A 24,926-nucleotide genomic window follows, 5' to 3' on the forward strand; every position below is an offset into this window, starting at 1 on the left:
CGACTCCGGACCATGTGAGATGTAACCCCGTGTGGTTCATACTAGACCTACACCCTTTGAGGAAGAGTGCCGTTTTTTCCTCTTCTTCAGACCCATTCCTCAAAGGTAAATTGATCGCTGTCTCATTGCATCATGTCCTTATTGATCCGATCTGTTTTAGCTCCAGTAAACCCCTGTAGGTAGCAGTAGTTCAGGAGTCTTGTTGACCACCATGTCTGTAGGGCTGCAGGTAGTCAGTCCTACACCACATGACATCAGTGGTGGTTCTAGACCATTTCAACTGGAGGGGCCAAGCTGGGGCCAGTTGTACTGTTAGAGGGGCCAGTTGTACTGTTAGAGGGGCCAGTTAGATTAGACGTTATTGTTGTCATATCGTTTTCTGCACTGCCATTAGCAGGCAAAAGACCCTGTTCATAATCATCATCGTTGCCACTGTCTAATAACGGATGTAAAAAAAGAACGATAGCAAAAATTTGTTATGTAAAAATTATTTCATACTCCACATTTAGGGGGGCCACAAGGGGGTCCAAAATTGTTGTCACAGGGGCACTGCCCCCCCCCCCCCCTGCACTTTAATGGCCACTGTGCAGACTCTACTGCACGTTTTACCTGACCAATCATATATGATCATACGATTTTTTAATATTTTAACTGTTGTGAATATACTATGGCTGTAAGGATGGCCAACTAATTTCCCCATGGGGGGGGGATTAATGAAAGTTCATCTCAGGGGTCGTGGGCTGGTCGGTAATCATCTTGTCCTGTTGCCGTGGAGAGTCCCAGCCTTTATCAGCAACAACATAGTGACCGCTCAGATCTTCTGGGAGAGGCTGCGGATGAACTGTGAGGTGCAGAGCACTGGACAGATACGAGGTCAGAGGCCAAAAGATCTCTCCTTCTTCCCTATTCCCTATATAGTGCACTATTTTTTAGACCAGAGCCCTATGGAGAATACGCTGCCATTTTGAATACAACAAGTGACAAAGTTCCTACCTGGCATCCAAATATCAGGAGACACCACTAGTTTATGCAAAGCTGTTTTTATTTTCAGTAACAAGCACATTTTGAAAAGACTATTTCTCTGACTGGTGTTTTATTAACTTTTAAAGATAGTGAGTAGACATTTTAACCTACATTCACAAGGTGATGATGGTTCTGTATTAAAACTAAAAGTGCACGTTAACAGTTGAGGTATTAGCATGACTTCCTCTTCTCTTCCTGGTCAAGGTGTATGACTCCATGCTGGCAGGAAGTGCATCAACTGCCCGGCCCGAGGGTTCCGGAACCAAGCCCCAGGTTGCCAACGGCAGCTGGAGTTCTGTTCCTGATTGCAGGAGGTGCTGGGTCTGGTGTCTCTCAGCTGGACAGCTCAGTGTCATCACTGATTTCTATAATCCTCTGGTACACCAGGGCTTAAAGAAAGAGCTGGATGCTGCCATCTTTATCTGCTGGTCGGGCAGCTCTCATGGCCAGGTACGGACCACAATGGCAATAATTCAGACTTTGTGTTTTTAATCCTCCATTTTGATGGCTGTATTGTTGTTCTGGAACTACTGAAGCAGCTCTGTATTTTAAAATGTCCTTCCATTCATTCAGGGGGTCTCCTGGTGTTCTCGTGCCCACAGAGGGATGGCCCTGGGCGGGATAAAGGTGGGTATAAGAAGGCAACCAACACCTCCACTAACCCTGCAGCCAGGGCACGTCTCATCTGCCCGACCAGAGGAGGACCCTATTCCCTATGTAGTGCACTACATGTTCCCTATGTAGAGACCAGGACCCTATTCCCTGTGTAGTGCACTACATGTTCCCTATGTAGAGACCAGGACCCTATTCCCTGTGTAGTGCACTACATGTTCCCTATGTAGAGACCAGGACCCTATTCCCTGTGTAGTGCACTACATGTTCCCTATGTAGAGACCAGGACCCTATTCCCTGTGTAGTGCACTACATGTTCCCTATGTAGAGACCAGGACCCTATTCCCTATGTAGTGCACTACATCCCTAGAGAATAGGATGGTATTTGGAAACATTTTCCCTATGTAGAGACCAGGGCCCTATTCCTTATATAGTGCACTACTTTAGACCAGAGCCCTATTCCCTATATAGTGCACTACTTTAGACCAGGGCCCTATTCCCTATATAGTGCACTACTATAGACCAGAGCCCTATTCCCTATATAGTGCACTACTTTAGACCAGGGGCCTATAGAACCCTATTCCCTATATAGTGCACTACTTTAGACCAGGGGCCTATAGAACCCTATTCCCTATATAGTGCACTACTTTAGACCAGGGTCTACTGACATTTCTGTTTCAGACTGAAGATCTGATGAAGTGCCTTGTATATCTGAGAAATAATTTTATTTACACTTTCTCAAAACGAGAGGATAGCAGAAAAACATAAATATAAAGTCTGTGACTGTTGGGCCGGAACAAAACCCTGCAGGAGCGTAGCTCCCCAGGACAAGAGTTGGCCACCGCATCACAGCTCTAAGATATCAGGGCCGTGTTCACAAAGCGCCTCACAACAGGAGTGCTGATCTAGCATCATGTTTGGCTTTAGATCCTAATGCATAAGAGGGGGACCTGATCCTAGATGATAATGAATGAGGGACCCTGATCCTAGATCATAATGATTAAGAGGGGGACCTGATCCTAGATCATAATGAATAAGAGGGGGACCTGATCCTAGATCATAATGAATAAGAGGGGACCTGATCCTAGATCATAATGAATAAGAGGGGGACCTGATCCTATAGATCATAATGAATAAGAGGGGGACCTGATCCTAGATCATAATGAATAAGAGGGGGACCTGATCCTAGATCATAATGAATAAGAGGGGACCTGATCCTAGATCCTAATGGATAAGAGGGGGACCTGATCCTAGATTACCACTACTACTGATGCTATAGATCATAATGAATAAGAGGGGGACCTGATCCTATAGATCATAATGAATAAGAGGGGGACCTGATCCTAAATCCTAATGAATAAGAGGGGGACCTGATCCTAGATCCTAATGAATAAGAGGGGGACCTGATCCTAGATCATAATGGATAAGAGGGGGACCTGATCCTAGATCATAATGGATAAGAGGGGACCTGATCCTAAATCATAATAAATAAGAGGGGGACCTGATCCTAGATCATAATGGATAAGAGGGGGGGGGGACCTGATCCTAGATCATAATGGATAAGAGGGGGGGGACCTGATCCTAGATGATAATGAATGAGGGACCTGATCCTAGATCAGCACTGCTACTCTGAGATGCTTTGTGAATACGAGCCCTGCTGAAGTCCCCTACTGGTTCAGACAGTGGTGTCATTACCGACAGACATACAGTAACACTGAGGTCCAGTCGGGCCTCAGGAGCCCAGGTTTCCATGACATTTGGAAGGACGGCCTCAGGAGCCCAGGTTTCCATGACATCTGGAAGGACGGGAGAGGTGGGGCTAAGTGGGGGGGACAGGGAGAGGTGGGGGGGACAGGGAGAGGTGGGGCTAAGTGGGGGGGACAGGGAGAGGTGGGGGGGACACGGAGAGGTGGGGCTAAGTGGGGGGGAGAGGGAGAGGTGGGGGGGACACGGAGAGGTGGGGCTGAGTGGGAGGGGACAGGGAGAGGTGGGGCTGAGTGGGGGGGGACAGGGAGAGGTGGGGGGGACAGGGAGAGGTGGGGCTGAGTGGGGGGGGACAGGGAGAGGTGGGGGGGACAGGGAGAGGTGGGGGGGACAGGGAGAGGTGGGGCTGAGTGGGGGGGGGACAGGGAGAGGTGGGGGGGACAGGCAGAGGTGGGGGGGACAGGGAGAGGTGGGGCTGAGTGGGGGGGATGAAAAATGGACTAATCCTAAAGTTGGTTTCCAGGGTGGTGAAAGGCAGTTTCAGATTCTACTGTTCATGTATTCAAAATGAAAATAAATGACTGTCAACAAGTATCATCAGCAGTTACACATGCAATTCAACTTCCTGTTTCTGGAAAAAAAAAGTTAGTTATTTTTTTAATTGATAGGCTGTTATTAACTTTAATCTTGATAAATCCCGTGACCTTTTGGAGCGCTGACCTGGAACAATAGCAGCATTCTCCTGTACTTCCTGTTCTGAAACTCCACACAGGTGGAAAACCATCAGTAGGACGAAAACCTTTTGCAACGTTCAGATAGGAATATGCTCTACAGAACAAACAAAACATACCTCTCTGACATGTAGAATGAGGCTCTATTGCTAACGTTTTATTTCACCTGCAACGTTCTACAACGTTTGGCTAATGAACGTAGCTAGCCCTGTTATTCAACCTCTCTCTCCTTGTGTGGCCACTGCATAGACCCCAATACACAGCAGGACATCTACAACTACATGCAGTGGCATCTACAGTCATATAGACGATATATATATATATATATATAAATATAATAGTGTCACTATATCCCAGAAAAGGCATGTCAGAAACGGAGCATGGGGAGTCGTGTGTGTGTGTGTCCAGGCACAGGGTGTGTGTGTGTGTGTGTGTTAGTCCACTCCCAAGGCTTTGAGCTGTCGTTCGATGTCTTCGTCGGAGATGCCGTCTGATTTCGAGGTAGAAGAGGCGGGGTTGTTTCTGCTGGTTGAAGGAGCGTTCACCATCTACGATCAATAAGAACAACAATGAATCAACTCAACCTTGATCCTCCCAAGCGTATGCCATTCATAGTATTTCCACAGTACTAGTGTCCTGTCCAGGGGGTGTCCTGGTACATCAAGCTGCCTCACTACACAAACAGGAGGTAGACTAGTGTCCTGTCCAGGGGTTGTCCTGGTACATCAAGCTGCCTCACTACAGAAACAGGAGATAGACTAGTGTCCTGTCCAGGGGCTGTCCTGGTACATCAAGCTGCCTCACTACACAAACAGGAGGTAGACTAGTGTCCTGTCCAGGGGGTGTCCTGGTACATCAAGCTGTCTCACTACAGAAACAGGAGATAGACTAGTGTCCTGTCCAGGGGGTGTACTGTACATCAAGCTGTCTCTCTGCAGAAACAGGAGATAGACTAGTGTCCTGTCCAGGGGGTGTCCTGGTACATCAAGCTGCCTCACTACAGAAACAGGATATAGACTAGTGTCCTGTCCAGGGGGTGTACTGGTACATCAAGCTGTCTCACTACAGAAACAGGAGATTCAGCTCCTGCCCAATGGGCCATTCTGGCTCAGACAAGGCTAACTTACTTTAGAGTATTTCCATAGAGCTGCAGAATGACATCCCCAGTAGGACCCTAACCCAGTAGGACCCTAACCCAGTAGGACCCTAACCCAGGTGGACCCTAACCCAGTAGGACCCTAACCCAGTAGGACCCTAACCCTGTTGGACCCTAACCCAGGTGGACCCTAACCCAGGTGGACCCTAACCCAGGTGGACCCTAACCCAGGTGGACCCTAACCCAGTAGGACCCTAACCCTAACCCAGGTGGACCCTAACCCAGGTGGACCCTAACCCAGGTGGACCCTAACCCAGTAGGACCCTAACCCTAACCCAGGTGGACCCTAACCCAGGTGGACCCTAACCCAGTAGGACCCTAACCCAGGTGGACCCTAACCCAGGTGGACCCTAACCCAGGTGGACCCTAACCCTAACCCAGTAGGACCCTAACCCAGTAGGACCCTAACCCAGTAGGACCCTAACCCTGTTGGACCCTAATCCTGTTGGACCCTAATCCTAACCCAGTAAGACCCTAACCCAGTAGGACCCTAACCCAGGTGGACCCTAACCCAGGTGGACCCTAACCCAGGTGGACCCTAACCCTAACCCAGGTGGACCCTAACCCATTAGAACCCTAACCCAGTAAGACCCTAACCCAGTAAGACCCTAACCCAGTAGGACCCTAACCCAGTAGGACCCTAACCCAGTAGCACCCTAACCCAGCAGAACCCTTGTCAGCCAATCAGCGTTCAGGGCTGGAACCAGCCAGTTTATAATGCTACATACAGGTCCAGTTTCCCGGACACAGACTAACCCTGGTCCCATTTCAAATCTCCAAATGAAAGTTATTTTAAATCCAGGACTGGTCTTAATCTGTATCTGGGAAACCAGCCCCAAGGATCTCTCTTACAGTTCCCAATATCAGGTTTTAGTCTCTAGATTTATTCTGCCTTTATTAAAATGTTTGGGATAGGGGGCAGTATTTGCACGGCCGGATAAAAAAACGTACCCGATTTAATCTGGTTACTACTCCTGCCCAGAAACTAGAATATGCATATAATTAGTATATTTGGATAGAAAACACCCTAAAGTTTCTAAAACTGTTTGAATGGTGTCTGTGAGTATAACAGAACTCATATGGCAGGCAAAAACCTGAAAAGATTCCATACAGAAAGTGCCCTGTCTGACAATTTATTGTCCTTCTGTAGCATCTCTATCGAAAATACAGCATCTGTGCTGTAACGTGACATTTTCTAAGGCTTCCATTGGCTCTCAGAAGGCGCCAGAAAGTGGAATGACGTGTCTCCTGTCTCTGGGCTAAGAACAGCAGGAGTATTTGTTAGTGGTCAGGCTGGGAACAGTGACACTGGAGACGCGCGTCCACGAGACTACTCCATTTTTTTCTTTCAGCCTTTGAATGAATACAACGTCGCCCGGTTGGAATATTATCGCTATTTTACGAGAAAAATAGCATAAAAATTGATTTTAAATGGCGTTTGACATGCTTCTAAGTACGGTAATGGAATATTTTGAAATGTGTCACGAAATGCGCTCGCGCGTCACCCTTCGGCTAGTGACCTGAATGCACGAACAAAACGGAGCTATTTGAATATAACTATGGATTATTTGGAACCAAAACAACATTTGTTGTAGAAGTCCTGGGAGTGCATTCTGACAAAGAACAGCAAAGGTAATCCAATTTTTCTAATAGTAATTCTGAGTTTGGTGAGTACCACACTTGGTGGGTGTCAAATTAGCTAGCCATGATGGCCGGGCTATCTACTCAGAATATTGCAAAATGTGCTTTCACCGAAAAGCTATTTTAAAATCGGACACCGCGATTGCATAAAGGAGTTCTGTATCTATAATTCTTAAAATAATTATGTATTTTGTGAACGTTAATCGTGAGTAATTTAAATTCACCGGAAGTGTTCGGTGGGAATGCTAGTTCTGAACATCACATGCTAATGTAAAAAGCTGGTTTTTGATATAAATATGAACTTGATTGAACAAAACATGCATGTATTGTATAACATAATGTCCAAGGAGTGTCATCTGATGAAGATCATCAAAGGTTAGTGCTGCATTTAGCTGTGGTTTGGGTTTATGTGACATTATATGCTAGCTTGAAAATGGCTGTGATTATTTTTGGCTGGGTACTCTGCTGACATAATCTAATGTTTTGCTTTCGTTGTAAAGCCTTTTTGAAATTGGACAATGTGGTTAGATTAACGAGAGTCTTGTCTTTAAAATGGTGTAAAATAGTTGATTGTTTGAGAAAATTGAATTGTGGTATTTTAGTTGGTTTTGTATTTCGTGCCGTGCGATGCCATTGGCTAGGAGTCCCGCTAGCGGAACGTCTGTCCTTAACAGGTTTAAATAAATAAATAAAATAAATAAAAATAAAATCAGGTACATCATTGATAACACATTATATTTCCCAATAAACACTAAAATGTCTCACCTTTCCCGATATCTCGATGCCGATCTCGTCCAGAACCTGGTTAACGATGCTGTCAGACTCCTCCTCGTCTCCAGACGCATCAAAGATCTCGTCCAGCGTATCGTTAACTGAGAGGAGGAGACAGAGAGAGATGACTCCGATAAAACACCCCGTCACACACACACACACACACACACACACACACACTACCGGTCAAAAGTTTTAGAACACCTACTCATTCAAGGATTTTTCTTTATTTTTTACTATTTTCTACATTGTAAAATAATAGTGAAGACATCAAAACTATGAAATAACACTTATGGAATCATGTAGTATGGAATCATGTAGTAACCAAAAGAAAGTGTTAAAACTAATCAAAACATTTTATATTTGAGATTCTTCAAAAATAGCCACCCTTTGTCTTGATGACAGATTTGCACACTCTTGGCATTCTCTCAACCAGCTTCAAATGGAATGTTTTTCCAACAGTCTTGAAGGAGTTCCCACATATGCTGAGCACTTGTCGACTGCTTTTCTTTTCACTCTGCTGTCCATCTCATCCCAAACCATCTCAATTGGGTTGAGGTGTAGGCCATGTTGGTTAAGTGTGCTATAAATTCTAAATAAATCACAGACACCAGCAAAGCACCCCCACACCTCTTCCTCCATGCTTCAATTTGGGAACCACAAATGCGGAGATCATCCGTTCACCTACTCTGCGTCTCAAAGACACAGTGGTTGGAACCAAAAATGTCCACTGGTCTAATGTCCATTGCTCTTGTTTCTTGGTCCAAGCGAGTCTCTTCTTCTTATTGGTGTCCTTTAGTAGTGGTTTCTTTGCAACGAATCGACCATGAAGGCCTGATTCACACAGTCTCCTCTGAACAGTGGATGTTGAGATGTGTCTGTTACTTGAACTCTGTGAAGCATTTATTTGGGCTGCAATTTCTGAGGCCTGTAACTCTAATGAACTTATCCTCTGCAGCAGAGGGAACTCTGGGTCTTCCTTTCCTGTGGCGGTCCTCATGAGGCTGGTAACTCTAATGAACTTATCCTCTGCAGCAGAGGGAACTCTGGGTCTTCCTTTCCTGTGGCGGTCCTCATGAGAGCCAGTTTCATCATATCGCTTGATGGGTTTTGCGGCTGCACTTGAAGAAACTTTCAAAGTTCTTAAAATATTCCAGATTGACTGACCTTCATGTCTTAAAGTAATGATGGACTGTTGTTTCTCTCTGCATATTTGAGCTGTTCTTGCCATAATATGGTCTTAGTCTTTTACCAAATAGGGCTATCTTCTGTATACCACCCCTACCATGTCACAACTGATTGGCTCAAACGCATTAAGAAGGAAAGAAATTCCACAAATTAACTTTTAACAAGGCATACCTGTTAATTGAAATGCATTCCAGGTGACTACCTCATGAAGCTGGTTGAGAGAATGTCAAGAGTGTGCAAAGCTGTCATCAAGGCAAAGGGTGGCTACTTTGAAGAATCTCAAATGTATTTTGATTTGTTTAACACTTTTTTGGTTACTACATGATTCCATATGTGTTATTTCATAGTTTTGATGTCTTCACTATTATTCTACAATGTAGAAAATAGTAAAAATTAAGAAAAACCCTTGAATGAGTAGGTGTGTCCAAACTGTTGACTGGTACTGCATATGGACACATGAGTGACATGGGGGAGGGGCTTCTTGATAATGACAATGGTGTTGTCCAAAATGGCACACTACTGTCTACCAGGGCCCTATATACTCCACTACTGTCTACCAGGACCCTATATAGTCCACTACTGTCTACCAGGGCCCTATATAGTCCACTACTGTCTACCAGGGCCCTATATAGAACACTACTGTCTACCAGGGCCCTATATAGTCCACTACTGTCTACCAGGGCCCTATATAGAACACTACTGTCTACCAGGGCCCTATATAGTCCACTACTGTCTACCAGGGCCCTATATAGTCCACTACCGTCTACCAGGGCCCTATATAGTACACTACTGTCTACCGGGGCCCTATATAGTATATCCCCTATATAGTCCACTACTGTCTACCAAGGGCCCTATATAGTCCACTACTGTCTACCAGGGCCCTATATAGTCCACTACTGTCTACCAGGGCCCTATATAGTCCACTACTGTCTACCAGGGCCCTATATAGTCCACTACTGTCTACCAGGGCCCTATATAGTCCACTACTGTCTACCAGGGCCCTATATAGTCCACTACTGTCTACCAGGGCCCTATATAGTCCACTACTGTCTACCAGGGCCCTATATAGTCCACTACTGTCTACCAGGGCCCTATATAGTCCACTACCGTCTACCATGGGCCCTATATAGTCCACTACCGTCTACCATGGGCCCTATATAGTCCACTACCGTCTACCAGGGCCCTATATAGTCCACTACCGTCTACCAGGGCCCTATATAGTCCACTACCGTCTACCAGGGCCCTATATAGTCTACTACCGTCTACCAGGGCCCTATATAGTCCACTACTGTCTACCAGGGCCCTATATAGTACACTACCGTCTACCAGGGCCCTATATAGTACACTACCGTCTACCAGGGCCCTATATAGTATATCCCCAATATAGTCCACTACTGTCTACCAGGGCCCTATATAGTATATCCCCAATATAGTACACTACTGTCTACCAGGACCCTATATAGTACACTACTGTCTACCGGGGCCCTATATAGTCCACTACCGTCTACCAGGGCCCTATATAGTCCACTACTGTCTACCAGGGCCCTATATAGTCCACTAACGTCTACCAGGGCCCTATATAGTCTACTACCGTCTACCAGGGCCCTATATAGTCCACTACTGTCTACCAGGGCCCTATATAGTACACTACCGTCTACCAGGGCCCTATATAGTACACTACCGTCTACCAGGGCCCTATATAGTATATCCCCAATATAGTCCACTACTGTCTACCAGGGCCCTATATAGTATATCCCCAATATAGTACACTACTGTCTACCAGGACCCTATATAGTACACTACTGTCTACCGGGGCCCTATATAGTCCACTACCGTCTACCAGGGCCCTATATAGTCCACTACTGTCTACCAGGGCCCTATATAGTCCACTAACGTCTACCAGGGCCCTATATAGTACACTACTGTCTACCAGGACCCTATATAGTCCACTACTGTCTACCAGGGCCCTATATAAGGGACAGGGTGTCATTTCAGATGAAACCATTGGTCACAGAGCAATATGGCTCTGGTCAAACATAGTACACTATATAGGTAATAATAGTACACTATATAGGTAATAATAGTACACTATATAGGTAATAATAGTACACTATATAGGTAATAATAGTACACTATATAGGTAATAATAGTATATAGGTAATAATAGTACACTATATAGGTAATAATACTATATAATACACTATATAGGTAATAATAGTATATAATACACTATATAGGTAATAATAGTATATAGTACACTATATAGGTAATAATAGTATATAATACACTATATAGGTAATAATAGTATATAATACACTATATAGGTAATAATAGTACACTATATAGGTAATAATAGTATATAATACACTATATAGGTAATAATAGCACACTATATAGGTAATAATAGCACACTATATAGGTAATAATAGTACACTATATAGGTAATAATAGTACACTATATAGGTAATAATAGTATATAGTACACTATATAGGTAATAATAGTATATAATACACTATATAGGTCATAATAGTACACTATATAGGTAATAATAGTACACTATATAGGTAATAATAGCATATAGCACACTATATAGGTAATAATAGCACACTATATAGGTAATAATAGTACACTATATAGGTAATAATAGTACACTATATAGGTAATAATAGCACACTATATAGGTAATAATAGTACACTATATAGGTAATAATAATACACTATATAGGTAATAATAATACACTATATAGGTAATAATAGTATATAATACACTATATAGGTAATAATAGTACACTATATAGGTAATAATAGCACACTATATAGGTAATAATAGTATACTATATAGGTAATAATAGTATATAGTACACTATATAGGTAATAATAGTATATAATACACTATATAGGTAATAATAGCACACTATATAGGTAATAATAGTACACTATATAGGTAATAATAGCATATAGCACACTATATAGGTAATAATAGTACACTATATAGGTAATAATAGCACACTATATAGGTAATAATAGCACACTATATAGGTAATAATAGCACACTATATAGGTAATAATAGCATATAGCACACTATATAGGTAATAATAGTATATAGTACACTATATAGGTAATAATAGTACACTATATAGGTAATAATAGTACACTATATAGGTAATAATAGCACACTATATAGGTAATAATAGTACACTATATAGGTAATAATAGTACACTATATAGGTAATAATAATACACTATATAGGTAATTATAGTATATAATACACTATATAGGTAATAATAGTACATTATATAGGTAATAATAGTACACTATATAGGTAATAATAGCATATAGCACACTATATAGGTAATAATAGTACACTATATAGGTAATAATAGTACATAGTACACTATATAGGTAATAATAGTACACTATATAGGTAATAATAGTACATAGTACACTATATAGGTAATACTAGTACACTATATAGGTAATACTAGTACACTATATAGGTAATAATAGCATATAGCACACTATATAGGTAATACTAGTACACTATATAGGTAATACTAGCATATAGTACACTATATAGGTAATAATAGTACACTATATAGGTAATAATAGTACACTATATAGGTAATAATAGCATATAGCACACTATATAGGTAATACTAGTACACTATATAGGTAATACTAGCATATAGTACACTATATAGGTAATAATAGTACACTATATAGGTAATAATAGTACACTATATAGGTAATAATAGTACACTATATAGGTAATAATAGTACACTATATAGGTAATAATAGCATATAGCACACTATATAGGTAATAATAGTACACTATATAGGTAATAATAGTACACTATATAGGTAATAATAGCACACTATATAGGTAATAATAGCACACTATATAGGTAATAATAGTACACTATATAGGTAATAATAGTACACTATATAGGTAATAATAGTACACTATATAGGTAATAATAGTACACTATATAGGTAATAATATTACACTATATAGGTAATAATATTATGTCTTATCATGAGGACAACAACATAGAATGTGTAATATAGATCCAGTCTTATCATCATGAGGACAACATAGAATGTATAATATAGAATGTGTAATATAGATCCAGTCTTATCATCATGAAGACAACATAGAATGTGGAATATAGATCCAGTGTTATCATCAGGACGACAACATAGAATGTGTACTATAGATCCAGTCTTATCATCATGAGGATAACATAGAATGTGTAACATAGATCCAGTCTTATCATGGAGGACAACATAGAATGTGTAATATAGATCCAGTCTTAATAGCATGAGGACAACAACATAGAATGTGGAATATAGATCCAGTCTTATCATGGAGGACAACATAGAATGTGGAATATAGATCCAGTCTTACTCAGCTCCTCTGACATCTCCATCTTCATGTTCTCCTTCTGGAAGTTCTGCATGGTCTGTTGCATCTTCTGAGGGTCCATCTTCTTATTCACAGCCTGCATAGTCTGAGACGGGAGAGGAGAGGAAGGGAGAGGAGAGGAGAGGAGAGGAGAGGAGGGGAGAGGAGGGGAGAGGAGGGGAGAGGAGGGGAGAGGAGAGGAGAGGAGGGGAGGGGAGGGGAGAGGAGAGGAGAGGAGAGGAGGGGAGGGGAGGGGAGAGGAGAGGAGAGGAGAGGAGAGGAGGGGAGAGGAGAGGAGGGGAGGGGAGGGGAGGGGAGAGGAGGGGAGGGGAGGGGAGGGGAGAGGAGAGGAGAGGAGAGGAGAGGAGAGGAGGGGAGAGGAGAGGAGAGGAGGGGAGAGGAGAGGAGAGGAGAGGAGAGGAGAGGAGAGGAGAGGAGGGGAGAGGAGAGGAGGGGAGAGGAGAGGAGAGGAGAGGAAGGGAGAGGAGGGGAGAGGAGGGGAGAGGAGAGTCACATGGTTACACTCTGGTTACACTTTGCAAAAGGAAGACAACACCCATTAAAATACAGCACAGACAGAGACAGACAGAGACACAGACAGAGACAGACAGAGACATAGACAGAGACAGACAGAGACACAGACAGGAGTGACAGAGACACAGACAGGAGTGACAGAGACACAGACAGGAGTGACAGAGACACAGACAGGAGTGACAGAGACACAGACAGGAGTGACAGAGACACAGACAGGAGTGACAGACAGACAGGACGTCCAAGGTGTATCCCACCCCCCTGTGGGTAGAAGCAGCCCACTGATCCACACTTACTTTGGTCGTGGTAGCCATGGCCCCTGCCATCTTCATCTGGGAGTTCATGAGTTTGGTCTGAGAGGACATGGAGGTGACCTTTGAACCGACGGCGTAGCTTCTGTTCTTCTGTCTCCTCAGCTGAATCAGCTGCTTGGCCAGGATGGTACACGCCTCCTTGTTCCCCGTCTTCGCCATCTTCTTAATCTCCATCTCCTGGGAGACGGCGTGCATTCGGAAAGTATTCAGACCCCGTGGACATTTCCCCACATTTTGTTACAGCCTTATTCTAAAATTGATTAAATCGTTTCCCCCCCTCATCAATCTACACATCACAATACCCCATAATGACATCACAATACCCCATAATGACATCACAATACCCCATAATGACATCACAATACCCCATAATGACATCACAATACCCCATAATGACATCACAATACCCCATAATGACATCACAAGACCCCATAATGACATCACAAGACCCCATAATGACATCACAAGACCCCATAATGACATCACAATACCCCATACTGACATCACAAGACCCCATAATGACATCACATCACAAGACCCCATAATGACATCACAATACCCCATAATGACAAAGCAAAAACAGGTTTGTAGAAATGTTCTGGAAACCTGGCACCAGCCCTACAGTGAAGCATTTTTATTTATTTTACCTTTATTTAACCAGGCAAGTCAGTGAAGAACAAATTCTTATTTTACAATGACGGCCTACCAGGGAACAGTGGGTTAACTGCCTTGTTCAGGGGGCAGAACGACAGATTTGATTTGCTTTGTCAGCTCGGGGATTCGAACTTGCAACCTTTCGGGTTACAAGTCCAACGCTCTACATTTACATTTTAGTCATTTAGCAGACGTTCTTATCCAGAGCGACTTACAGTAGTGAATGCATACATTTCATACATTTTTTTAAATATTTTTTTTCCCTGTGCTGGCCCATCGTGGGAATCGAACCCACAACCCTGGCGTTGCAAAAAACCATGCTCTACCAACTGAGCTACCCTGTCGACCCAATATACAGTGCCCAGCGTGGTGGTGGGTACTGTATACAAAAGACAAAGCTGGAAACCAAGACAACAACCTGGGGCTGACTAGCCTGGGTGCCAGCCTGTTTGTGTCACATCATACCAACTTCCTGTCACTCCATTGTTATGTTTGGCATGAATGTAATGATATCAAACAGGCTCCCGGCAGGGTTTTCCACATAGACCTACAGCGCATCCGGAAAGAATTCAGACCCCTTCACTTTTTACACATTTTCTTACGTTACAGCTTTATTCTAAAATTGATTAAATTAAATGTTTTTTTTTTCTCATCAATCTCCACACAATACCCCATAATGACGAAAGCGAAAACAGGTTTAGACATTTTTACAAATGTATTACAAATAAAACAGAAACCTTATTTACATAAGTATTCAGACCCTTTGCTATGAGACTCTAAATTGAGCTCAGGTCCATCCTGTTTCCATTGATCATCCTTGAGATGTTTCTACAACTTGATTGGAGTCCACCTGTGGTAAATTCAATTGATTGGACATGATTTGGAAAGGCACACACCTGTCTATATAAGGTCAGAGCAAAACTTAGACATGAGGTCAAAGGAATTGTCTGTAGAGCTCCGAGACAGGATTGTGTCGAGGCACAGATCTGGGGAAGGCTACCAAAACATTTCTGCTGCATTGAAGGTCCCCAATAACACAGTGGCCTCGATCGTTCTTCAATGGAAGAAGTTTGGAACCACCAAGACTCTTCCTAGAGCTGGCTGCCCGGCCAAACTCATCAATCGGATGGAGAAGGGCCTTGGTCACGGAGGTGACCAAGAACCCAATGGTCACTCTGACAGAGCTCCGGAGGTCCTCTGTGGAGATGGGAGAAACTTCCAGGAGGACAACCATCTCTGCAGCACTCCACCAATCAGGCCTTTATGGTAGAGTGGCCAGACGGAAGCCACTCCTCAGTAAAAGGCACATGACAGCCCACTTGGAGTTTTCCCAAAAGGCACCTAAAGGACCAATATTGAACTCTTTGGCCTGAATGCCAAGCGTCACGACTGGAGGAAACCTGGCACCATCCCTACGGTGAAGCATGGTGGTGGCAGCATCATGCTGTGGGGATGTTTTTCTACAGCAGGGACTGGGAGACTAGTCAGGATCGAGGGAAAGGGTCTGAATACTGATGTAAAATGTGATATTTCAGTTATTTTTTATAACTACGTAAAAATGTCGAAATCTGTTTTTTTGCTTTGTCATTATGCAGTATTGTGTGTGTGTGTGTGGTGTAGATTGAGGCGGTCTGAATACTGTACATTATCCATGACTCAGATACTCTCTGTATTCACTACTGGACTTTGCAGGGCTTGTCAGAACAGACTACAACTACACACCCACCAGTTGTTTTTCCTGCTTCTCCAGGGAAGTTCTGTCTCTGGTGATCTGTCTCTGGGTTCCTCTCAGCTCTTTGGTCTGCTCCTTTATCACATCTAGACACAGCGATGGGAGAGAAGAATACAAGATAAGTACTAGGCCTTGGTAGCGATGGGAGAGAAGACTACAAGATAAGTACTAGGCCTTGGTAGCTGTGGGAGAGAAGACTACAAGATAAGTACTGGGCCTTGGTAGCGGTGGGAGAGAATACAAGATAAGTACTAGGCCTTGGTAGCGATGGGAGAGAACACTACAAGATAAGTACTAGGCCTTGGTAGCTGTGGGAGAGAAGACTACAAGATAAGTACTAGGCCTTGGCAGCGATGGGAGAGAAGACTACAAGATCAGTACTAGGCCTTGGTAGCGATGGGAGAGAAGACTACAAGATCAGTACTTGGCCTTGGTAGCGGTGGGAGAGAAGACTACAAGATAAGTACTTGGCAAACACAGAGATGAGAAGAGAGCGAGAGAGAAACAATTGTTATTGTTTATATCAGTTGTTTTGGTCATAGCAAAAACATCCGTTTCCCATGACAATGAAGCCCTTTGAACTGACAGACAGACAGACAGACGAGAGATCCGCAGAGGGGATTTTGCAGCAGCAGCCTCATCATGTGGGTCTCTATGCATGAAGAGACTGAAAATCCAAGTGACAGAACCTACCTGGACCGCAAAACGTCGGGCAGAGCAAACGTTTCCTGTGGATACCGTATCGCCACCTCCTCCGGCCAGAAGGACCAACATACTGCTACGTTATTGGTGATATGACTCTGTGGTTCTCTATACAGACCAGAGTATTGAAAGGCTGGCTAGTAACACTTCCCTGTGTTTTCCCCCCCTCCACTCAGATTACCTCCTATTTAAAACGACAAAAACTAGTAAAAAAAAAAAAATGGAAAAATATGAAGTTTATTAAACATTTTGACTTGTAATAGGAATGCTGTGCCTACCTGTTAGAGACTAGTGTGTAACGTTAAGTTTTACACTCTCGGATTAGAAGCGACTGAAGCTAACTTTGCTAATGTCGGCTAGCTGAAATACCGAGTCGGTGTACACTTACCATCTACTGTCTTTTTCTTGAAGAAGCCGGCCATGGTGACAGGCGATAACTTGTCCAAATAGATATAATTCGATGGCTAATTTTTTTTTATAAAAGGGCTCTGTAGCCTTACACCGCCTGTTAAATTAAAACCCGACCACCGACTTGTTTATTTCCTGGTTCGGAGAGAAGCAGGAAGTGCAGCACTTTAATGGGGGCGTTCCAGACAAGCTAGAATAAAAGCGCTGCGCTCAAACTGAGCCATGTCGCCTGGGGAGAAAGCCAACCTCTAGGAGGCACACACTGAGCCATGTCGCCTGGGGAGAAAGCCAACCTCTAGGAGGCTCAAACTGAGCCATGTCGCCTGGGGAGAAAGCCAACCTCTAGGAGGCTCAAACTGAGCCATGTCGCCTGGGGAGAAAGCCAACCGCTAGGAGGCCCACACTGAGCCATGTCGCCTGGGGAGAAAGCCAACCTCTAGGAGGCTCACACTGAGCCATGTCGCCTGGGGAGAAAGCCAACCGCTAGGAGGCTCAAACTGAGCCATGTCGCCTGGGGAGAAAGCCAACCTCTAGGAGGCTCAAACTGAGCCATGTCGCCTGGGGAGAAAGCCAACCTCTAGGAGGCAGTAGATACCTAGTTCCATAGTCAACACCACACCACAGCTTGCATGGGGATAGCCAGCCAACCACAGAGCTATTTACAGACTGGAAATTGCTTCCAGCTGGCTAGATCTGTCTGTTCATGATTTGAGAAAAGGTCTTGAATTTGAATAAGTACGAGTTTTTCTTGCCAAGTGGGTGTTTCTTCCTGTATTATGTATTATGCTGTGTTCATAACACGTGGGAACCTGGCGGGTTTGGGGGGAATATTGCTTGCAAACTGGGTCAACGATTTGTGTGCGTTCAAGTGTTTATAACTTGTTGAGAACTAATGGCAAACAAGCAGCAGCGTCAACCATTAAACTACAGCTTTCATGCTCCCAAACAAATTATAGTGTTAAAAAAATAACAGATTCTTTGTTAGATGAAATCCTTACTTTTTTTCTCCCTTCAATAAACGTTAATTAGATACAGCCACGGACTTGTTCCCTTGTTGAGATTCAATTGGCACATCGGTATTTTCTGTGAGTTTCCATTTTAGATCCACATCAATGAGCAAATAGTCGGGGGTTGTTTTTGATGAACGTTTATTGAGAAAAAAAAGTATGGATTTCATCAAACAAAAGCAACTAACAAAGGGGACAAACATAGGTTCAAGATTATCGTTTTCATCATTTAAATTGTTTTTGAAGTATTGACGTTGGGGCGAATTTGATGTCATCTGAGATGAATTTCCACAAAGCCTGGTCTCTGCTCCACTCCATCGGCCGAGTCAGAAAACTTCCTTCACCAAGAGAGTAGAGTTTAGTCAGATGAGCATGTGGGAGAAGTCAGAGGCGATGCACGTGTTTTTCACGCTAGCCAGAGATGACGGACGCGTTTCACGCTAGCCAGAGGCGATGGGCGCGTTTTTCACGCTAGCCAGAGGCGACGGGCGCGTTTTTCACGCTAGCCAGAGGCGACGGACGCGTTTCACACGCTAGCCAGAGGCGATGGGCACGTTTTTCACGCGAGCCAGAGGAGACGGACGCGTTTCACGCTAGCCAGAGGCGACGGGCGCGTTTTTCACGCTAGCCAGAGGCGACGGACGCGTTTCACACGCTAGCCAGAGGCGATGGGCACGTTTTTCACGCGAGCCAGAGGAGACGGACGCGTTTCACGCTAGCCAGAGGCGACGGGCGCGTTTCACGCTAGCCAGAGGCGACGGACGCGTTTTTCACGCGAGCCAGAGGCGACGGACGCGTTTCACACGCTAGCCAGAGGCGATGGGCGCGTTTTTCACGCTAGCCAGAGGCGATAGGCGCGTTTTTCACGCTAGCCAGAGGCGATGGGCACGTTTTTCACGCTAGCCAGAGACGACGGACGCGTTTCACGCTAGCCAGAGACGACGGACGCGTTTCACACTAGCCAGAGGCGATTGGCACGTTTTTCACGCTAGCCAGAGGCGATGGGCGCGTTTTTCAAGCTAGCCAGAGGCGACGGACGCGTTTCACGCTAGCCAGAGACGACGGACGCGTTTCACGCTAGCCAGAGGTGACGGACGCGTTTCACGCTAGCCAGAGACGACGGACGCGTTTCACGCTAGCCAGAGGCGATGGGCACGTTTTTCACGCTAGCCAGAGGCGATGGGCGCGTTTTTCAAGCTAGCCAGAGGCGACGGACGCGTTTCACGCTAGCCAGAGACGACGGACGCGTTTCACGCTAGCCAGAGGCGATGGGTGCATTTTTCACGAGAGCCAGAGGCGACGGACGCGTTTGACGCTAGCCAGAGGCGACGGACGTGTTTTTCACGCTAGCCAGAGGCGACGGACGCGTTTTTCACGCTAGCCAGAGGCGACGGACGCGTTTTTCACGCTAGCCAGAGGCGACGGGCGTTTTTCACGCTAGCCAGAGGCGACGGGCGTTTTTCACGCTAGCCAGAGGCGACGGACGCGTTTCACGCTAGCCAGAGGCGACGGACGCGTTTTTCACGCTAGCCAGAGGCGACGGACGCGTTTGACGCTAGCCAGAGGCGACTGACATGTTTTTCACGCTAGCCAGAGGCGACGGACGCGTTTTTCACGCTAGCCAGAGGCGACGGGCGTTTTTCACGCTAGCCAGAGGCGACGGGCGTTTTTCACGCTAGCCAGAGGCGACGGGCGTTTTTCACGCTAGCCAGAGACGACGGACGCGTTTCACGCTAGCCAGAGGCGATGGGCACGTTTTTCACGCTAGCCAGAGGCGATGGGCGCGTTTTTCACGCTAGCCAGAGGCGATGGGCGCGTTTTTCACGCTAGCCAGAGGCGATGGGCGCGTTTTCCACGCTAGCCAGAGGCGATGGGCGCGTTTTTCACGCTAGCCAGAGGCGATGGGCGCGTTTTTCACGCTAGCCAGAGGCGAAGGGCTCGTTTTTCACGCTAGCCAGAAGCGATGGGCGCGTTTGACGCTAGCCAGAGGCGACGGACGCGTTTTTCACGCTAGCCAGAGGCGACGGACGCGTTTGACGCTAACCAGAGGCGACTGACGTGTTTTTCACGCTAGCCAGAGGCGATGGACGCGTTTTCACGCTAGCCAGAGGCGACGGGCGTTTTTCACGCTAGCCAGAGGCGACGGGCGTTTTTCACGCTAGCCAGAGGCGACGGACGCGATTCACGCTAGCCAGAGACGACGGACGCGTTTCACGCTAGCCAGAGGCGATGGGCACGTTTTTCACGCTAGCCAGAGGCGATGGGTGCATTTTTCACGAGAGCCAGAGGCGATGGACGCGTTTGACGCTAGCCAGAGGCGACGGACGTGTTTCACGCTAGCCAGAGGCGACGGACGCGTTTTTCACGCTAGCCAGAGGCGACGGACGCGTTTTTCACGCTAGCCAGAGGCGACTGACATGTTTTTCACGCTAGCCAGAGGCGACGGACGCGTTTTCACGCTAGCCAGAGGCGACGGGCGTTTTTCACGCTAGCCAGAGGCGACGGGCGTTTTTCACGCTAGCCAGAGGCGACGGACGCGTTTCACGCTAGCCAGAGATGACGGACGCGTTTCACGCTAGCCAGAGGCGATGGGCACGTTTTTCACGCTAGCCAGAGGCGACGGGTGCGTTTTTCACGCTAGCCAGAGGCGACGGACGCGTTTGACGCTAGCCAGAGGCGACGGACGTGTTTTTCACGCTAGCCAGAGGCGACGGACGCGTTTTTCACGCTAGCCAGAGGTGACGGGCGTTTTTCACGCTAGCCAGAGGCGACGGGCGTTTTTCACGCTAGCCAGAGGCGACAGGCGACGGGCGTTTTTCACGCTAGCCAGAGGCGACGGGCGTTTTTCACGCTAGCCAGAGGCGACAGGCGACGGGCGTTTTTCACGCTAGCCAGAGGCGACGGGCGTTTTTCACGCTAGCCAGAGGCGACGGACGCGTTTCACGCTAGCCAGAGGCGACGGGACACGTTTTTCACGCTAGCCAGAGGCGACGGGACACGTTTTTCATGCTAGCCAGAGGCGACGGGCGCGTTTTTCACACTAGCCAGAGGCGACGGGCGCGTTTTTCACGCTAGCCAGAGGCGATGGGCACGTTTTCCACGCTAGCCAGAGGCGAGGGGCGCGTTTTTCACGCTAGCCAGAGGCGATGGGCGCGTTTTCCACGCTAGCCAGAGGCGATGGGCGCGTTTTTCACGCTAGCCAGAGGCGATGGGCGCGTTTTTCACGCTAGCCAGAGGCGATGGGCGCGTTTTTCACGCTAGCCAGAGGCGATGGGCGCGTTTTTCACGCTAGCCAGAGGCGATGGGCGCGTTTTCCACGCTAGCCAGAGGCGATGGGCGCGTTTTCCACGCTAGCCAGAGGCGATGGGCTCGTTTTTCACGCTAGCCAGAGGCGATGGGCTCGTTTTTCACGCTAGCCAGAGGCGATGGGCGCGTTTTTCACGCTAGCCAGAGACGATGGGCGCGTTTCACGCTAGCCAGAGGCGATGGGCGCGTTTTCCACGCTAGCCAGAGGCGATGGGCGCGTTTTTCACGCTAGCCAGAGGCGATGGGCGCGTTTTCCACGCTAGCCAGAGGCGATGGGCGCGTTTTCCACGCTAGCCAGAGGCGATGGGCGCGTTTTTCACGCTAGCCAGAGGCGATGGGCGCGTTTTCCACGCTAGCCAGAGGCGATGGGCGCGTTTTTCACGCTAGCCAGAGGCGATGGGCGCGTTTTTCACGCTAGCCAGAGGCGATGGGCGCGTTTTTCACGCTAGCCAGAGGCGATGGGCGCGTTTTACAGGGACCTGTTGGATCGGAGGGTGAGGGCTAGGGCCATTCCCACCAGAAATGTCCGGGAACTTGCAGGTGCCTTGGTGGAAGAGTGGGGTAACATCTCACAGCAAGAACTGGCAAATCTGGTGCAGTCCATGAGGAGAAGATGCACTGCAGTACTTAATGCAGCTGGTGGCCACACCAGATACTGACTGTTACTTTTGATTTTGACCCCCCCCCTTTGTTCAGGGACACATTATTCCATTTCTGTTAGTCACATGTCTGTGGAACTTGTTCAGTTTATGTCTCAGTTGTTGAATCTTGTTCTGTTCATACAAATATTTACAGATGTTAAGTGTGCTGAAAATAAACGCAGTTGACAGTGAGAGGATGTTTCTTTATTTTTGCTGAGTTTATGTCTGTTTTACTGTTTAGAAATAAAAGCACTTTATGTATCAAGCCCCCCCATGTGAAGAAGTCAAATAGTTGGACAAATTCACTTAAAATGTATTAAAGTAGTCAAACGTTGAGTATTTGGTCCAATATTCCAAGCTTGTGACTCTACACACTGGTTGGATACATTTGCAGTTTGTTTTGTTTCGGGAAGTTTTGCCCAACTATGCTTCATATGACATTTATTTATGTCCATGTTGCTCATTGGTCCAGTGGCTCATACCCCACTCTGTTGCTCATTGGTCCAGTGGCTCATACCCCACTCTGTTGCTCATTGGTCCAGTGGCTCATACCCCACTCTGTTGCTCATTGCTCATCATTAGTCCAATGTCTCATACCCCACTCTGTTGCTCATACCCCACTCTGTTGCTCATTGCTCATCATTGGTCCAGTGTCTCATACCCCACTCTGTTGCTCATTGCTCATCATTGATCCAGTGTCTCATACCCCACTATGTTGCACATTGCTCATCATTGGTCCAGTGGCTCATCATTAGTCCAGTGTCTCATACCCCACTCTGTTGCTCATTGCTCATCATTGATCCAGTGTCTCATACCCCACTCTGTTGCTCATTTCTCATAATTGGTCCAGTCTCATACCCCACTATGTTGCTCATTGGTCATCATTGATCCAGTGGCTCATACCCCACTCTGCTCATCATTGGTCCAGAGACTCATACCCCACTCTGTTGCTCATTTCTCATCATTGATCCAGTGTCTCATACCCCACTATGTTGCTCATTGGTCATCATTGATCCAGTGGCTCATACCCCACTCTGCTCATCATTGGTCCAGAGACTCATACCCCACTCTGTTGCTCATTTCTCATAATTGGTCCAGATTCTCATACCCCACTATGTCGCTCGGCAATAACTTAATAAATCAGCAATTAAATCAATTGTGATTCTCTCTCTCACACACCTGACGCACTCACACACCCACATTTCCTAGAACTTAAAAGTAATTACAAATCCTTATCATTCTTTCCAGGAACTTTATCAGCAGTTAAATATTAATCTCTCAGGGTTGTTGGACTGACGATATAATCCGATTTGTCCACGAGGACAGTGTTATGCTGCACGTCGACCTGAGACTGACCCCACACCGGGGGTGTCACCAAGGTTGTAGGTTAACGTTAGCTCCGGTGTCATGGTGTTTCCATCAGGGGTGAAACACTAAACACCTGTGAAGACCACAAACAACCTGTTGCTTTACCAGAAGGTGTTAAAGTCCATAGTAAGCCATTGCTATGTAGAGACAGGTCCGTAATTATTGGCACCATTGATAAAGTTGAGCAACAAAGACTGTATAATATATATATATTATATATATATATAAATACTGAGCTATATTATAGGCTTACACTCGTAAATTATATTATTTTATACTAATACATTTGCTCAGAGGAAGAGATTTTGTTCAACAAGTAATACTTTTTGTTTTCAAAAAGATAAGTGCCCAAAATTATTGGCACCCCTGTTTTCAATAACTCACCTTGCGAGGATAATCTACCAGTCTGTTATAATCACGTTTTCCATGTTTATCTCCCAGTGTATTATAATGCCATGTTTATCTCCCAGTGTATTATAATGCCTTGTTTATCTCCCAGTGTATTATAATGCCTTGTTTATCTCCCAGTGTATTGCAATGCCATGTTTATCTCCCAGTGTATTGCAATGCCATGTTTATCTCCCAGTGTATTGTAATGCCATGTTTATCTCCCAGTGTATTATAATGCCTTGTTTATCTCCCAGTGTATTATAATGCCATGTTTATCTCCCAGTGTATTGTAATGCCTTGTTTATCTCCCAGTGTATTATAATGCCTTGTTTATCTCCCAGTGTATTATAATGCCATGTTTATCTCCCAGTGTATTATAATGCCATGTTTATCTCCCAGTGTATTATAATGCCTTGTTTATCTCCCAGTGTATTGTAATGCCTTGTTTATCTCCCAGTGTATTATAATGCCTTGTTTATCTCCCAGTGTATTGTAATGCCATCCATTAAAAAAAATGTATTTAGGATAATGTCAATCTAACAAGCAAAGGCACCTAAAAGCACCATTCTAAACAATGGTTTTGGTTAGTTGCTAGCTTGTTAGCCATTTCAAAATGACCAGCACATATCTGACAACGC

At 45.6% G+C, this 24,926-nt stretch overlaps 1 protein-coding gene across 1 annotated transcript; it reads right to left on the reverse strand.

The window, feature by feature from the left end:
- Positions 1-3,881: 3,881 nt before the first annotated feature.
- On the reverse strand, positions 3,882-17,748 carry LOC115184093 (charged multivesicular body protein 2b). Its single transcript, XM_029745078.1, has 6 exons — positions 17,557-17,748; positions 16,461-16,552; positions 14,063-14,257; positions 13,239-13,341; positions 7,633-7,739; positions 3,882-4,618 (listed from the first exon to the last, which is right to left on the reverse strand). The coding sequence occupies exons 1-6, from the start codon at positions 17,588-17,590 to the stop codon at positions 4,505-4,507; spliced, it is 645 nt and encodes a 214-aa protein (XP_029600938.1). The 5' UTR covers positions 17,591-17,748; the 3' UTR covers positions 3,882-4,504.
- Between the last annotated feature and the right edge of the window lie 7,178 nt (positions 17,749-24,926).

Source organism: Salmo trutta, unplaced genomic scaffold (assembly GCF_901001165.1).
Source record: "Salmo trutta unplaced genomic scaffold, fSalTru1.1, whole genome shotgun sequence".
In the NCBI taxonomy this organism is placed as follows: Eukaryota; Metazoa; Chordata; class Actinopteri; order Salmoniformes; family Salmonidae; genus Salmo; species Salmo trutta.